The sequence below is a fragment of the Phalangium opilio genome, unplaced genomic scaffold (genome assembly GCF_054372755.1).
Source record: "Phalangium opilio isolate 3A_F unplaced genomic scaffold, DU_Popi_V2 ptg000042l_1, whole genome shotgun sequence".
Classification (NCBI taxonomy): domain Eukaryota; kingdom Metazoa; phylum Arthropoda; class Arachnida; order Opiliones; family Phalangiidae; genus Phalangium; species Phalangium opilio.
In genome coordinates, this window is record NW_028324166.1 from 8,136,429 (window position 1) to 8,153,285 (window position 16,857).

The 16,857-nt window shown below is 37.5% G+C and overlaps 1 protein-coding gene across 1 annotated transcript; it reads left to right on the forward strand.

The window, feature by feature from the left end:
• Positions 1–1,593: 1,593 nt before the first annotated feature.
• Positions 1,594–4,620, forward strand: LOC149678963 (cytochrome P450 4C1-like). Its single transcript, XM_089835957.1, has 8 exons — positions 1,594–1,677; positions 1,762–1,849; positions 2,828–2,897; positions 3,826–3,949; positions 4,013–4,168; positions 4,233–4,406; positions 4,491–4,557; positions 4,604–4,620. The coding sequence occupies exons 1-8, from the start codon at positions 1,594–1,596 to the stop codon at positions 4,618–4,620; spliced, it is 780 nt and encodes a 259-aa protein (XP_089692083.1).
• Positions 4,621–16,857: the final 12,237 nt, after the last annotated feature.

The window sequence follows — 16,857 nt, forward strand, 5'->3', positions numbered from 1 at the left end:
CGCGAATAGTTTGACAGGCATTAACGATTCGTCGACGAAGCTCGTCCACATCAGGTACTTCACTCTGATAAAGTATGTCCTTCAAGTGGCCCCAAAGGAAGAAATCGCACGGGTTAAGGTCGGGTGATCGAGCAGGCCATTCCACGGGTCCACCTCGACCTATCCACCGAAAAGGGAACGTCGCGTTAAGGTGAGCTCGGACAGCGAGACTGAAATGTTGTGGTGCACCGTCATGCATGAACCACATTCTGCGCACCAAACCTAAGGGCACGTCCTCAAGTAATTCCGGTAAAACGTCTTGTAAGAATTGTAGGTACGCCTCACCGTTTAACCTGGGCTGTAGAAAATAAGGTCCAATTAAATTGTCACCTACAATACCGCACCACACGTTTAAACTAAATTGTACTTGGCGAAATTTAACGAACGTTGCGTGACGGTTTCTTTGGGACTATTGATGCTTATTAAGCCGGTTAATAATACCATCTCGCGAAAAGTTAGCTTCGTCTGTGACTAACAGACTACGCGGGAAATCAATGGTGTTTATCTGAGGCAGAAACCACTGGCAAAACGCCGTGCGTCGTGGGTAGTCCGCGGGATTCAAACCTTGAACCTTTTGAAAATGGTAAGGATGAAACTGGTGACTTTTGAGGATTTTCCACACGAGCACGTGACCAACGCCTAATCGCTTACCCACCTGGCGGGTACTTGCTTCTGGTTCGTCCTCGAAAATAGTTAAGGACTTCGTCTTCTACGGCCTCTGGGACTTCCAGCCGGGTGGATTCGTCTGTCCACAGCCTCGAACGTCAGTCGGTTTGATAAGCGTCTTTGCGGAAATCTTTCCTCATAAAAACGTACAGCTGTCGCAGCATTCCCCTCGGCTAGTCCATACATTAGGTGCATATCCGCATGTTCGGCATTTGTAAAGACATTCATTATTATACGACGTCGCTTAGTTGAAATGTGAAGGCAATAATACCAGTACATGTATTAGAACCGTCTTTTATTCCTTTCGTAAAAACGTATCTTCATGCAACTTTGTTATTCCTTCCTTAAAAAACATGGCTTGCACTTTGTTTGAAATAAAAAAGCGCTTTATCGGGACGTTGACCTGAGGCAGACACCACTAGCAAAACGATTTTAATAAAAACCAAGTACAAGCCCTGACCTCTGATAACAATGAAAGTCTTCACAAATGCCGAATATGCGGATATGCATCTTATGTATGGACTAGCCGAGGGGAATGCTGTGGCAGCTGTACGTTTCTGTATGGACTAGCCGAGGGGAATGCTGTGGCAGCTGTACGTTTCTATCAGGAAAGATTTCCGCAAAGACGCTTACCAAACCGACTGACGTTAGAGGCTGTGGACAGACGTTTAAGACAGGAATGATGAATCCCACCGGCTGGACCTCAACCTAGAGCGCAAGAAGTCCCAGAGGCCATAGAAGGCAAAGTCCTTCCTATTTTCGAGGACGAACCAGGAGCAAGTACCATATTTTCTACAACCCAGGTTAAACGGTGAGGCGTACCTACAATTCGTACAAGACGTTTTACCGGAATTACTTGACGACGTGCCCTTAGGTTTAGTACGCAGAATGTGGTTCATGCATGACGGTGCACCACCACATTTCAGTCTCGCTGTCAGGGCTCACCTTAACGCGACGTTCCCTTTTCGGTGGGTAGGTCGAGGTGGACCCGTGGAATGGCCTGCTCGATCACCCGACCTTAACCCGTGCGATTTCTTCCTTTGGGGCCACTTATAGGACATAGTTTATCAGAGTGAAGTACCTGATGTGGAAGAGCTTCGTCGACGAATCTTTAATGCCTGTCAAACTATTCGCGATACTCCAGGCATTTTGCATCGTGTTAGGGAATCGTTTGTAAGGCGTGTTCAAGTTTGCCTTAACGCGGGTGGTGAACACTTTGAACAATTCTTGTAGTAGTTATTTGTTACAGATTAAGAATTAAGAACTAAAAAAATATACATTTACATTGGGAACTCAATCTTCAATCGCAACCATTTTACTGGGTGCTGAGAAATCTTAAAACATATGACACTTGGTATTAGCTTTACATTAACGCCGTACGCGTACTTCTACCCATTTAATACCCTTCTGCTATCTAAAGTTACAGTAGTGTTTCTCAAATTCAAGGCTATTGAAATTGTCTATGACTTCGAAACAAGTTGGGTAATGGCTAAAACCCTTACTCCACATTTTGGGATATTTTCTCGTTTTTGGGGCAAATGTTTGGGGGGGGGGGCATATCTCCGAAACTAAATGTTGTAGACCCCATGTTCTTTGATACGTTTTACTCAGTTTGGTCCAATGAACACGCTCCTTAATTTTTGATGGACCTTTCAAAAACACCCTGTATGCTTGAGTCCTACTAAGGGCTAGTTTGACAACGACGCTAGAATAGACTATACGCTCCATTTTTTCGCGGTCCATCTTCATTATATTCAGTCTATACAAAGCCTTAGACAGCGCCTTACCAGGCGTCGTTTTACGAGAATGTTTGACGTTTCACCAAAGTCACTTCATGACAAGCTCTTACTAACCATTGGAAAAATTAAGGAATATATCTTATGAACTTACGTTATTGATAACTAAAGCAAAAAGCGCAATATCCCAGCAGCGGCTTTAGTTTAGTTTAGTTTAGGTTTGTTTCTTTACTCTTGGATTGTGGCTGGTGTTCACTGCTCAAAATTACACGGAATTCGGTAAAAAATGTTCCGCAGAATTTTGCGAAAAAGTCCTCAAAATATTAGTGTTAAACGTCTGTAAAGCCTAAATTGAATTACACCTGAATTTGGTTTTCTAATTATAGACGCAGTTTTTGACTACGAATATGAAAATGAAAATATTGCCAAAGATGTCCTTTTCAAAGCTATTCGAAGGTAAAATTACGGAAAATCTTTCCAGCTTCCAAATAACAGAGCATGTCAGAAACATAACCCTCAACAGTGAGATATTTTGTACTTCAACTCTTTCATTTTTAGCCACATCGTAGTATACGATGAGGCTCTTAGTTTGACCCGATCCGTAGTAGTAGTAGTAGTAGTGGTATTAGTTGTGGCCGGAGTTTTCGCTTTCGTTATCGTTAGATTTTAGCTTAAAGCATAGCGTGGCTCCTGTGGATCCACTACAAGTTGACTTTCCTTACGAACTCCAGTTTTGGCTTGGCAAAGCTAGAGGTATTTGTGAGCGGGATTTATGCGTGCATGTATAAATCCCGCCCACTAGCCTTTGCCAAGCCAAACCCGGAGCTCAGGAGGAAAGTCCGCTTGTAGGGGATCCACAGGACCCGTGCTATGCTTTAAAAGAAACTCTATTGTATATCAACCCACCCATAGGTGGAACTAGCTGGGTTAGAAATTTTATTTTAATTAAAATTTTTCTTGGTTTTAGCAGTAAGGCACTTTACCACTGAATCATGACGGCTTTTCAGAAAAAGCGAGTTTTCTTCCTTTAATTTATCTCTAAAGGATCGGGAATGAGGGAGGGCCCAATTTACTGGTGGGATCGGATACTTCTGTATTTTTGGGGTCGGATACTTCTGTATTTGTGTCTTTTGGTCTTTAGATTTCTTTTCTTTTTATTTATGTGCTAATGAAGTAGATAACGTTGTGGCTACTATTAAGGCCTAGCCCTTGGGCCATCTTGTTTTTAAATGTTTTGTGAAGATAAACGATGGTAGAAATGTTGGGCTATCGAAAATGTTTTCTAAAAATAAATCAAATAATCTAAATAATATATTGATACTTCAAGTCTCAACCAAAATAAATGAGTGCTTAATAATTAACAAAAAATAATCATTGATATTAGATGCGAAGAAACCTTCAGTTACCGTTCAGTTCGACCATGGTTGCAATCGGACAATATGTTCAAAATTACAGCTAAGGGAAAAGAAACAGTAAATGCAGTTAAATTATTCGACGAGACGTTCCATGTAAGCAGACACTTTAGGAAACTCGGACACATTGTGAAAAAAAAAACACCAATTCATTCGCAGACGGAGTTGACGAGAAAGAAGGCGAATATGAAAGAGCCCGACTATAACGTTCGAAATGTTAACTTTATGGATATCATGCTACAAATGCTCGAGAAAAAACCAGAATTGATGAGTGATAAACAATTTCGAGACGAAGCCGTTACTATAATTGGAGGGGTAATAAACAACAAGTGCGCTTTGAACGAAATAAGGTTATGGTTATACCATAGGAATTTCGCAGGGTTTCGACAGCACCTCTGTTGCTACAACAATTACCCTGTATTTGCTCGGCCTTTACCCGGAGATTCAAGAAAAGGTCTACCAAGAGGTGACTTCCGTCTGTGGAACGGACATCGAAAGAGACATTGAATACAATGACCTTAAACACTTGACCTATCTCGAAAGAGTCATTAAGGTTCATCTTGATTAAAAGCCTAGACACAAATTAAATTCTAAACATTTTTTATATTTAAGTAAAACAAAACATGTATATGTGCAGGAATCGCTAAGGCTGTGTCCTCCAGCTCCAATTATTGGTCGCCAGCTCACTGAAGATTTACAAATAGGTTCGTTTTCTGCTTATTATTGGTAATTACTATGTTGTATCAAAAGCGTATAGAAAACCATAAAGTGAAGGTCAGTACCTTATCCTAGGCTTTGGCTTTGGTTTACATGTAAAATGAGAAGAAGAAGAATGGTTTTCTATACGCTTTTGGTTGTATGTATACAGGGTGTTTGTTAATATTCAACAGTCACTGTTAAAATCTCTAAAGTAAGAAATTGGTAGTTCTAAAATACAGGGTGTTTCTGAAAAGTCCATCACAAATTAAGGGGCGTGTTTATGGGACCAAACTGAGCGGAAAGTACCAAAGAACATGGGGTGTACAACATTTTGTTACGGAGATATGGCCTTCCAAACATTCGCCCCTAAAACAAGGAAATATCCAAAAATGAGGAGTAACACTTAAGACCGACTAACCAGCTTGTTTAAAATTACTAGACAATTTCAATAGCCTTTAATCGAACAATTGATTTCTACCTTTACTAATCAGAAGCGTATAAATGAGTAGAAGTATGCCTACGGTGGTAATGTAAAATTAAACGTGTGGTGTAGTATTGTGGGTGACAATTTAATTGGGCCATATTTCCTAAAGCCCAGGTTAAACGGTGTGGCTTACTTGTAGTTCTTACGGGACGATTTACCAGAACTACTCGAAGACGTACCCTTAGGTTTAATAAACAGAATGTGGTTCATGCACGATGGTGCACCACCACATTTCAGCATCGCGGTCCGAAAACTTGTCAATAACATTTTCTTTGTGCATTAATCATGGCGTTTTATCTATGACACATGAAATACTTACTGAACGAAACAAATTAAAGTTTGTTCTTTTGTTTGGGACCACCTTTGTGGGCCATTAACGCCGAAACGTGGCTCTGCATTGTAATTGTTCTCTGGGCGAGTTTACTCTGTTGGAAACAAACAACACGCCCCTTAATTGGAGATGGGTTTTTCAAATACATTCGAGATGTCCTTTTAGGTTTTCTCAAGGTCATACCTAACGTACAAGAGTGTTGTCCGTGATGATGAAGATTTGCGTAGCTTTTTACGGTTTGAGATAACAGGAACAAGCCAGGGATCTTCCAACATGTCCAAGTATCATTCGAAAGACTGCCTCGTTTTTGTAATGCCGCCCGTGGACATTTGGACTAATTCCTGAAAATAACGTTGTTTACGCTGTGCTAATAAAAGTCCCTTCAATCAGAACCATTTTACTTGGTGCTGGGAAGATCTTGAAACATCATGTCACTTGGGATTAATTTTACATTACCACCGTAGGCATACTTCTACTCATTTATACGCTTCTGATTAGTAAAGGTAGAAATCAATTGTTCGATTAAAGGCTATTGAAATTGTCTAGTAATTTTAAACAAGCTGGTTAGTCGGTCTTAAGTGTTACTCCTCATTTTTGGATATTTCCTTGTTTTAGGGCCGAATGTTTGGAAGGCCATATCTCCGTAACAAAATGTTGTACACCCCATGTTCTTTGGTACTTTCCGCTCAGTTTGGTCCCATAAACACGCCCCTTAATTTGTGATGGACTTTTCAGAAACACCCTGTATTTTAGAACTACCAATTTCTTACTTTAGAGATTTTAACAGTGACTGTTGAATATTAAATAAAATAATTTAAAACCTATTCCAGGGATAGATTTTTTTTAAGACGGAATGGGTAACAGGGTTATTCGGGTGCGCATCCAAGTCCAAGACCCCCTTACCCGTGACGGAGGGATATGAAAGAAGAGGCGGGTCTTATTTTCGTTATGGCGATGTATGTATATCCGGGTCAAATAAACGTCGTCTGCCAAGTTGGAATGGGCTCGGATTGTAATTTTTTAAAGAACATTGTTTAAAAGTGTAAGTTATACAAGACATAGGGCTTGCAATTGAAAAAAAAACGGGGAAGACCCAAGAAAATTAAAAGTGAGTTAGAATTGAGTAAAAGTCTTCATAGATATTACAACACGAACAGGTTTTAACCAAACACTAAGCTCACAAAACTCCTGGCCATTCACTAAGCCTTGGTTAACTTCATCAAATTAGTGGTCGGTGTTTGGACAAGATAATCCACAGAATTTTGGTTAATCAGTTATTCATGGATAATAATCAGATAATTATTCGTGATTACATTGTATTAATCATAGACTTCCCGTGGATAATTTCAAATTATGAATAAAGATAAAACAAACAGATATTATCCTATCAAAATGCCGACCACTACATCAAATTCGTTTACAAAATCATGAGGATAGTAGACATGATTGGCTTAAGAAAGAATTAGCGAACACTTTTCACCCTTACAGATGTACTCCAAATCCAAAACACAAGCACCAAATTCACTAACTACCTTCTTAATTGCTATTAAAAAGAATTCCCGAATAATTACCGGACCCTCGCTTTTAGACGGCTCCATTTTGAACCCCTGTGAAGACGCTTATCTGTACAACGCAAGAGGGGTCGTAGTCATAGCGATCGAGGTAAACAGGAATTATGTATTTTTGGCCCTCCTTGTCAGCAACGTCACCAATACGTAGTTTTAGTGAGCCAATAAGATAATTTAATTTTTTGATTACGTGTTGAAGTAAGGGGCTCTATACTCGGCTATGAGTCGGACTGAAGTAAAGGCAAAACGTTGTGCTTTCCGTCTTAAAAAAAATCTATCCCTGCCTATACTTAATGAAAATGAAACATCAGCTAGGGTGTATTCCACTTCAAAATCTCTTCCAATATTTTTTCGAAATTCTATGAGCCGTAAATCGACTAAAATCGATTATCGTTTAGTTTTTGAAAAATGTACTCCCCAACCGTGTATGCCTTTAGCGGTGTCCTAATGTCATCATAGCTGGGGTGGTCCTCGTCGCCCTGACCTGCCGGACTAGGATGTCATTAGGCACTAATTGGCTTTTCCACGAATCTCCTTAAATTTATGACTTGATGACTTAGCGGAGAGATGTTAAGAAACTCTCTCCGAATGGTTTTATGACGGGGTTGACTTGGGGATTCTGTTGCTACCAATAATAAAATCAGTTCCGTTTCTACCCTCAAAACGAAGAGTCACTTTTTATCATCTCCTTCATTCGCTACTTGAAATCGCGCTCGTAGAGAGACTTGCAAAGTTAATACTTATCCGGGCAACGTTATTAGTACATTTGAAGTAAAATTCTTTTGCAAATTTTAGGCCAGAAAATTCTTAAAAAGGGTGTGGATTGCCTTATTTTGATACAAGGCGTTCATCACGACCCCCGATATTTCCCCAATCCAGAACTATTCAACCCCGACAGATTCAATCCTGAAAACAGCAAAGGAAGACCCCCATTTTGCTATATCCCATTTGCAGCCGGCCCCCGAAATTGCATCGGTTTGGCAACACATTTCCTTCTATAATTAATGAATTATTTCTAAAAGTTAATTTCAATTATTTTTTCCAGGACAAGCGCTCGCCATGATTGAATTGAAATTATTTTTAGCGAACTTTCTTCGCCATTTCCGAATCGCTTCGCAACTACCGAGAGACAAAGTAACTCCTAATATGTTTGTTTTCATAAATATTCCTGAGATGCCTCTCCAATTCGAGCCCAGAAACCAGAATAATTGAATTGTCATTGTATTTCTTTGGTTCAATTTATTTTTTACTAACAAATTTTAAACCTTGAAGAAATAAAAAGCCATGTGTTAAAAAGCACAGGTCGTAATTTGTACTTGTAATCGTTTGTTTTTACTTTGGCATGATTAATTAATGGTAATTGAGGGAAAAATATATTCACTAAAATATTAAATCAGGAATAAATTCAAATTTAAACGGTTCGACACAACAATTGAAAATGCATTATAATTTAATAATAAATTGATTCGACTCGAGCCAGAGTATAAATATCGTGGGTAAAAATGGTGGTCGCTCAGTTGCCGAAGATATTACTTTTCGTGTTTGAAATGATTCATAAATTGATGGCATTTATATCGTCTCTGCTTAAAAGTATTCCATTACCGCGAATTGGGATTCCTCCCCAAATTACGCCTTCTAGTCCGTCTTCCCCTTTGGTCACGTCAAATTTCTAAAGCTCTTTCCACCCGTTAAAGACATCAGCACTACAACTTATGAGATTCACTTTTAAAATTCAATCCGTCAAGGTAGGTAATTGTACAGTTTTGAAAACTATGTATTCAAAAATTCTTCATTTCTCCTAAACCAATACTTAATCTTATACAATCTGGACAACATATACAATATGTAGAATTGGGTTCTACGTTTCCCCCTTTGCTATTGCAATCGTACACAGACAGTTCATCGCATTTATTCCATACAAAATTCGGTCGAGCCAGAGATTGCTTCGGTTGCTGATAATCCGATAAACGCAAGCCAGGCGGCAATTGTAATTCTTAGTCGAGTCGTAGCATCTTATTTCTGCTAATGTAAATATTAGGTTAGCAGCTTAACACATGGAAATGGAGGAAATTTTTTCTAACATGTAGCTGTTGAAGTTTTGCAGAGATTGAACAGTTTTGAACTAAAACCTTCATAGGCAATTCCCATATTTACATGATTACTAAAAGTACACCGTTGCGTCTGGGCTGTTGGTCTGGACGTATGGTTGGGAAAACCAAGGTTCGTAAAAGTGGAAAAGCCCTAAAATGATGTTTTCAAGGAGTGTCGATGAGTGAATCATAGAAAAAATAATTTCAAAAGCTTGTCGATCAACTAAATATAGTGTATGTGTTTCTAGAGGGTTAAAAAGTCTTTGATATTTCCTATTGCACATAGAAAATCTTTGATGAAGTTAATTTTTTTGGCTGAAAGAAAAAAATTAGAGTCTCGCTCGCCAGGTAACTGCCACCATTCTCTTTACTGTCTTCCACTTCAGGCACCACTTTCGCCATTCCGCTTGGAGAGGATTAAGGGACTTGCCCGAACGAAACGTTTCAACGACTTGCGTTTTCTTCATCAGCTGAGATTAGCAATAGTTTTATGTGATTATTCAGGGTTCTTCCCTTCCGCTTCGAGGCTTGGCAGTGAACATCGGATACCTGACGGTGGTGCGAATATAAACACCAGAGTAAAATGGTCTTACGTTACCCTTTAATTATCATAGCGATCCTCTAACTCAGCTCCCCAGAAGCGGGGTTACAGGAATGCGCCACCATTCCCAGCTGTGCATAAATGGTATTTTTGTGCATTCTATGATTGCAATCCCTTTTTGGGGGCCCGATACTAAAATAGTCTTAGGTCCATACTTTAACTCTACCAAGTCCGGCGAAGAATAAACAAGAATACTTAAGTATTTAAATCAAAAGTTTCAGTAACCAAAAATAATAAATTAACTGATTACGAAAATTTCCATAGTAGTTTTATAATTTCCAGAAATATGAATCAAGATTTCATAAAAGTTCGGGAACTTTCAACCAAGATTTCATAAAAGTTCCGAATTTCAACTAAAATTCTCGAAGATATCAAGTCACATTTCCAAAGATTTCAACATTTCAACTAAGATTTCCAAAGATTTAAGATTTTAACAATGATATCAGAAGACTTCAAGATTTCAAGTCAGTTTTCCAAAGATTCCAAGATTTCCAAAGATTTCAAGATATCAACTAGGAATTGCAAAAATTTTAAGATTTCAATATTTCAAGACAGATTTCCAAAGATTTCAAGATTTCAACTAAGATTTCAAGTCAGATTTCCTAAGATTTCAATTAAGATTTCCAAAGATTTCAAGATTTCAAGATTTCAACTAAGATTTCAAGTCAGATTTCCTAAGATTTCAATTAATATTTCCAAAGATTTCAAGATTTCAATATTTCATTTAAGATTTCAAGTCAGATTTCCTAAGATTTCAATTATGATTTCCAAAGATTTCAAGATTTCAATTAAGGTTACCAAAAATTTTAAGATTTCAAAATTTTTCCATTGCACATAGAAAATCTTTATTGAAGTTAATTTTTTGACTGAAAGAAAAAAATTAGAGTCTCGCTCGCCAGGTAACTGCCACCACTCTCTTTACTGCCATCCATTTCCGGCACCACTTTCGCCATTCCACTTGGGGAGGATTATGGGACTTCCCTTTACGAAGTGTTTTAAGGACTTGCGTGTTGTTGAACATCTGAGATTAGCATTAGTTTTATGTGATTAATCAGGGTTCTTCCCTTCCGCTTCGAGGCTAGGCAGTGGACATCGTATTTTTGACAGTGATGCGGAGATATACACGAGAGTGAAATGGTCTTACGTTACCCTTTAATTAGCATAGCGATCCTCTAACGCAGCTCCCCAGAAGCGGGGTTACAGGAATGCGCCACCATTCCCAGCTGTGCATACATGGTGTTTCTGTGCCTCCTATGATTGCAATCCCTTTTTGGGGGCCCGATACTAAAATAGTCTTAGGTCCATACTTTAACTCTACCAAGTCCGGCGAAAGAATAAACAAGAATACTTAAGTATTTAAATCAAAAGTTTCAGTAACCAAAAATAATAAATTAACTGATTACGAAAATTTTCATAGTAGTTTTATAATTTCCAGAAATTTGAATCAAGATTTCATAAAAGTTTGGGAACTTTCAACCAAGATTTCATAAAAGTTTGGGAACTTTCAACCAAGATTTCATAAAAGTTCCGAATTTCAACTAAAATTCTCGAAGATATCAAGTCACATTTCCAAAGATTTCAACATTTCAACTAAGATTTCCAAAGATTTAAGATTTTAACAATGATATCAGAAGACTTCAAGATTTCAAGTCAGTTTTCCAAAGATTCCAAGATTTCCAAAGATTTCAAGATATCAACTAGGAATTGCAAAAATTTTAAGATTTCAATATTTCAAGACAGATTTCCAAAGATTTCAAGATTTCAACTAAGATTTCAAGTCAGATTTCCTAAGATTTCAATTAAGATTTCCAAAGATTTCAAGATTTCAACTAAGATTTCAAGTCAGATTTCCTAAGATTTCAATTAAGATTTCCAAAGATTTCAAGTCAGATTTCCTAAGATTTCCATTAAGATTTCCAAAGATTTCAAGATTTCAATATTTCATTTAAGATTTCAAGTCAGATTTCCTAAGATTTCAATTAAGATTTCCAAAGATTTCAAGATTTCAATTAAGGTTACCAAAAATTTTAAGATTTCAAAATTTTTCCATTGCACATAGAAAATCTTTATTGAAGTTAATTTTTTGACTGAAAGAAAAAAATTAGAGTCTCGCTCGCCAGGTAACTGCCACCACTCTCTTTACTGCCATCCATTTCCGGCACCACTTTCGCCATTCCACTTGGGGAGGATTATGGGACTTCCCTTTACGAAGTGTTTTAAGGACTTGCGTTTTGTTGAACATCTGAGATTAGCATTACTTTTATGTGATTAATCAGGGTTCTTCCCTTCCGCTTCGGGGCTAGGCAGTGGACATCGGATTTTTGACAGTGGTGCGGAGATATACACCAGAGTGAAATGGTCTTACGTTACCCTTTAATTAGCATAGCGATCCTCTAACTCAGCTCCCCAGAAGCGGGGTTACCGGAATGCGCCACCATTCCCAGCTGTGCATACATGGTGCTTTTGTGCATCCTATGATTGCAATCCCTTTTTGGGGGCCCGATACTAAAATAGTCTTAGGTCCATACTTTAACTCTACCAAGTCCGGCGGAAGAATAAACAAGAATACTTAAGTATTTAAATCAAAAATTTCAGAAACCAAAAATAATAAATTAACTGATTTCGAAAATATCCATAGTATTTTTATAATTTCCAGAAATTTGAATCAAGATTTCATAAAAGTTTGGGAAATTTCAACCAAGATTTCACAAAAGTTTCGAATTTCAACTAAAATTCTGGAAGATTTCAAGTCAGATTTCCAAAGATTTCAACATTTAACTAAGATTTCCAAAGATTTTAAGATTTTAACAATGATATCCAAAGACTTCAAGATTTCAAGTCAGTTTTCCAAAGATTCCAAGATTTCAACTAGGATTTCGAAAACTTTTAAGATTTCAATACTTCAAGTCAGATTTCCAAAGATTTCAAGATATCAACTAAGATTTCAAGGCAGATTTCAAGTCAGATTTCCTAAGATTTCAATTAAGATTTCCAAAGATTTCAAGATTTCAAGATTTCAACTAAGATTTCAAGTCAGATTTCCTAAGATTTCAAAATTTTTCCATTGCACATAGAAAATCTTTATTGAAGTTAATTTTTTGACTGAAAGAAAAAAATTAGAGTCTCGCTCGCCAGGTAACTGCCACCACTCTCTTTACTGCCATCCATTTCCGGCACCACTTTCGCCATTCCACTTGGGGAGGATTATGGGACTTCCCTTTACGAAGTGTTTTAAGGACTTGCGTTTTGTTGAACATCTGAGATTAGCATTAGTTTTATGTGATTAATCAGGGTTCTTCCCTTCCGCTTCGAGGCTAGGCAGTGGACATCGGATTTTTGACAATGGTGCGGAGATATACACCAGAGTGAAATGGTCTTACGTTACCCTTTAATTAGCATAGCGATCCTCTAACTCAGCTCCCCAGAAGCGGGGTTACCGGAATGCGCCACCATTCCCAGCTGTGCATACATGGTGCTTTTGTGCATCCTATGATTGCAATCCCTTTTTGGGGGCCCGATACTAAAATAGTCTTAGTTCCATACTTTAACTCTACCAAGTCCGGCGGAAGAATAAACAAGAATACTTAAGTATTTAAATCAAAAATTTCAGTAACCAAAAATAATAATTTAACTGATTTCGAAAATATCCATAGTAGTTTTATAATTTCCAGAAATTTGAATCAAGATTTCATAAAAGTTTGGGAAATTTCAACCAAGATTTCATAAAAGTTTGGGAAATTTCAACCAAGATTTCATTAAAGTTTGGGAAATTTCAACCAAGATTTCATAAAAGTTCCGAATTTCAAGTAAAATTCTAGAAGATTTCAAGTCAGATTTCCAAAGATTTCAAGATTTCAATTAAGATTACCAAAAATTTCAAGATTTTAAAATTTTTCTATTGCACATAGAAAATCTTTATTGAAGTTAATTTTTTGACTGAAAGAAAAAAATTAGAGTCTCGCTCGCCAGGTAACTGCCACCACTCTCTTTACTGCCATCCATTTCCGGCACCACTTTCGCCATTCCACTTGGGGAGGATTATGGGACTTCCCTTTACGAAGTGTTTCAAGGACTTGCGTTTTGTTGAACATCTGAGATTAGCATTAGTTTTATGTGATTAGTCAGGGTTCTTCCCTTCCGCTTCGAGGCTAGGCAGTGGACATCGGATTTTTGACAGTGGTGCGGAGATATACACCAGAGTGAAATGGTCTTACGTTACCCTTTAATTAGCATAGCGATCCTCTAACTCAGCTCCCCAGAAGCGGGGTTACCGGAATGCGCCACCATTCCCAGCTGTGCATACATGGTGCTTTTGTGCATCCTATGATTGCAATCCCTTTTTGGGGGCCCGATACTAAAATAGTCTTAGGTCCATACTTTAACTCTACCAAGTCCGGCGGAAGAATAAACAAGAATACTTAAGTATTTAAATCAAAAATTTCAGAAACCAAAAATAATAAATTAACTGATTTCGAAAATATCCATAGTATTTTTATAATTTCCAGAAATTTGAATCAAGATTTCATAAAAGTTTGGGAAATTTCAACCAAGATTTCACAAAAGTTTCGAATTTCAACTAAAATTCTGGAAGATTTCAAGTCAGATTTCCAAAGATTTCAACATTTAACTAAGATTTCCAAAGATTTTAAGATTTTAACAATGATATCCAAAGACTTCAAGATTTCAAGTCAGTTTTCCAAAGATTCCAAGATTTCAACTAGGATTTCGAAAACTTTTAAGATTTCAATACTTCAAGTCAGATTTCCAAAGATTTCAAGATATCAACTAAGATTTCAAGGCAGATTTCCTAAGATTTCAATAGAGATTTTCAAAGATTTCAAGATTTTAATTAAGGTTTCCAAAAATTTCAAGATTTCAAGATTTTAATTAAGGTTTCCAAAAATTTCAAGATTTCAAAATTTTTCTATTGCACATAGAAAATCTTTGACGAAATTAATTTTTTGACTGAAAGAAAAAAAATTAGAGTCTCACTCGCCAGGTAACTGCCACCACTCTCTTTACTGCCATCCACTTCAGGCACCACTTTCGCCATTCAACTTGGGGAGGATTATGGGACTTGCACGTACGAAATGTTTTATGGACTTGCATTTTCTTGAACATCTGAGCTTAGCATTAGTTTTATGAGATTAATCAGGGTTCTTCCCTTCCGCTTCGAGGCTAGGCAGTGGACATCGGATTTTTGACAGTGGTGCGGAGATATACACCAGAGTGAAATGGTCTTACGTTACCCTTTAATTAGCATAGCGATCCTCTAACTCAGCTCCCCAGAAGCGGGGTTACAGGAATGCGCCACCATTCCCAGCTGTGCATACATGGTGTTTTTGTGCATCCTATGATTGCAATCCCTTTTTGGGGGCCCGATACTAAAATAGTCTTAGGTCCATACTTTAACTCTACCAAGTCCGGCGAAAGAATAAACAAGAATACTTAAGTATTTAAATCAAAAGTTTCAGTAACCAAAAATAATAAATTAACTGATTACGAAAATTTCCATAGTAGTTTTATAATTTCCAGAAATTTGAATCAAGATTTCATAAAAGTTCCGAATTTCAACTAAAATTCTCGAAGATATCAAGTCACATTTCCAAAAATTTCAACATTTAACTAAGATTTCCAAAGATTTTAAGATTTTAACAATGATATCCAAAGACTTCAAGATTTCAAGTCAGTTTTCCAAAGATTCCAAGATTTCAACTAGGATTTCGAAAACTTTTAAGATTTCAATACTTCAAGTCAGATTTCCAAAGATTTCAAGATATCAACTAAGATTTCAAGGCAGATTTCAAGTCAGATTTCCTAAGATTTCAATTAAGATTTCCAAAGATTTCAAGATTTCAAGATTTCAACTAAGATTTCAAGTCAGATTTCCTAAGATTTCAAAATTTTTCCATTGCACATAGAAAATCTTTATTGAAGTTAATTTTTTGACTGAAAGAAAAAAATTAGAGTCTCGCTCGCCAGGTAACTGCCACCACTCTCTTTACTGCCATCCATTTCCGGCACCACTTTCGCCATTCCACTTGGGGAGGATTATGGGACTTCCCTTTACGAAGTGTTTTAAGGACTTGCGTTTTGTTGAACATCTGAGATTAGCATTAGTTTTATGTGATTAATCAGGGTTCTTCCCTTCCGCTTCGAGGCTAGGCAGTGGACATCGGATTTTTGACAATGGTGCGGAGATATACACCAGAGTGAAATGGTCTTACGTTACCCTTTAATTAGCATAGCGATCCTCTAACTCAGCTCCCCAGAAGCGGGGTTACCGGAATGCGCCACCATTCCCAGCTGTGCATACATGGTGCTTTTGTGCATCCTATGATTGCAATCCCTTTTTGGGGGCCCGATACTAAAATAGTCTTAGTTCCATACTTTAACTCTACCAAGTCCGGCGGAAGAATAAACAAGAATACTTAAGTATTTAAATCAAAAATTTCAGTAACCAAAAATAATAATTTAACTGATTTCGAAAATATCCATAGTAGTTTTATAATTTCCAGAAATTTGAATCAAGATTTCATAAAAGTTTGGGAAATTTCAACCAAGATTTCATAAAAGTTTGGGAAATTTCAACCAAGATTTCATTAAAGTTTGGGAAATTTCAACCAAGATTTCATAAAAGTTCCGAATTTCAAGTAAAATTCTAGAAGATTTCAAGTCAGATTTCCAAAGATTTCAAGATTTCAATTAAGATTACCAAAAATTTCAAGATTTTAAAATTTTTCTATTGCACATAGAAAATCTTTATTGAAGTTAATTTTTTGACTGAAAGAAAAAAATTAGAGTCTCGCTCGCCAGGTAACTGCCACCACTCTCTTTACTGCCATCCATTTCCGGCACCACTTTCGCCATTCCACTTGGGGAGGATTATGGGACTTCCCTTTACGAAGTGTTTCAAGGACTTGCGTTTTGTTGAACATCTGAGATTAGCATTAGTTTTATGTGATTAGTCAGGGTTCTTCCCTTCCGCTTCGAGGCTAGGCAGTGGACATCGGATTTTTGACAGTGGTGCGGAGATATACACCAGAGTGAAATGGTCTTACGTTACCCTTTAATTAGCATAGCGATCCTCTAACTCAGCTCCCCAGAAGCGGGGTTACCGGAATGCGCCACCATTCCCAGCTGTGCATACATGGTGCTTTTGTGCATCCTATGATTGCAATCCCTTTTTGGGGGCCCGATACTAAAATAGTCTTAGGTCCATACTTTAACT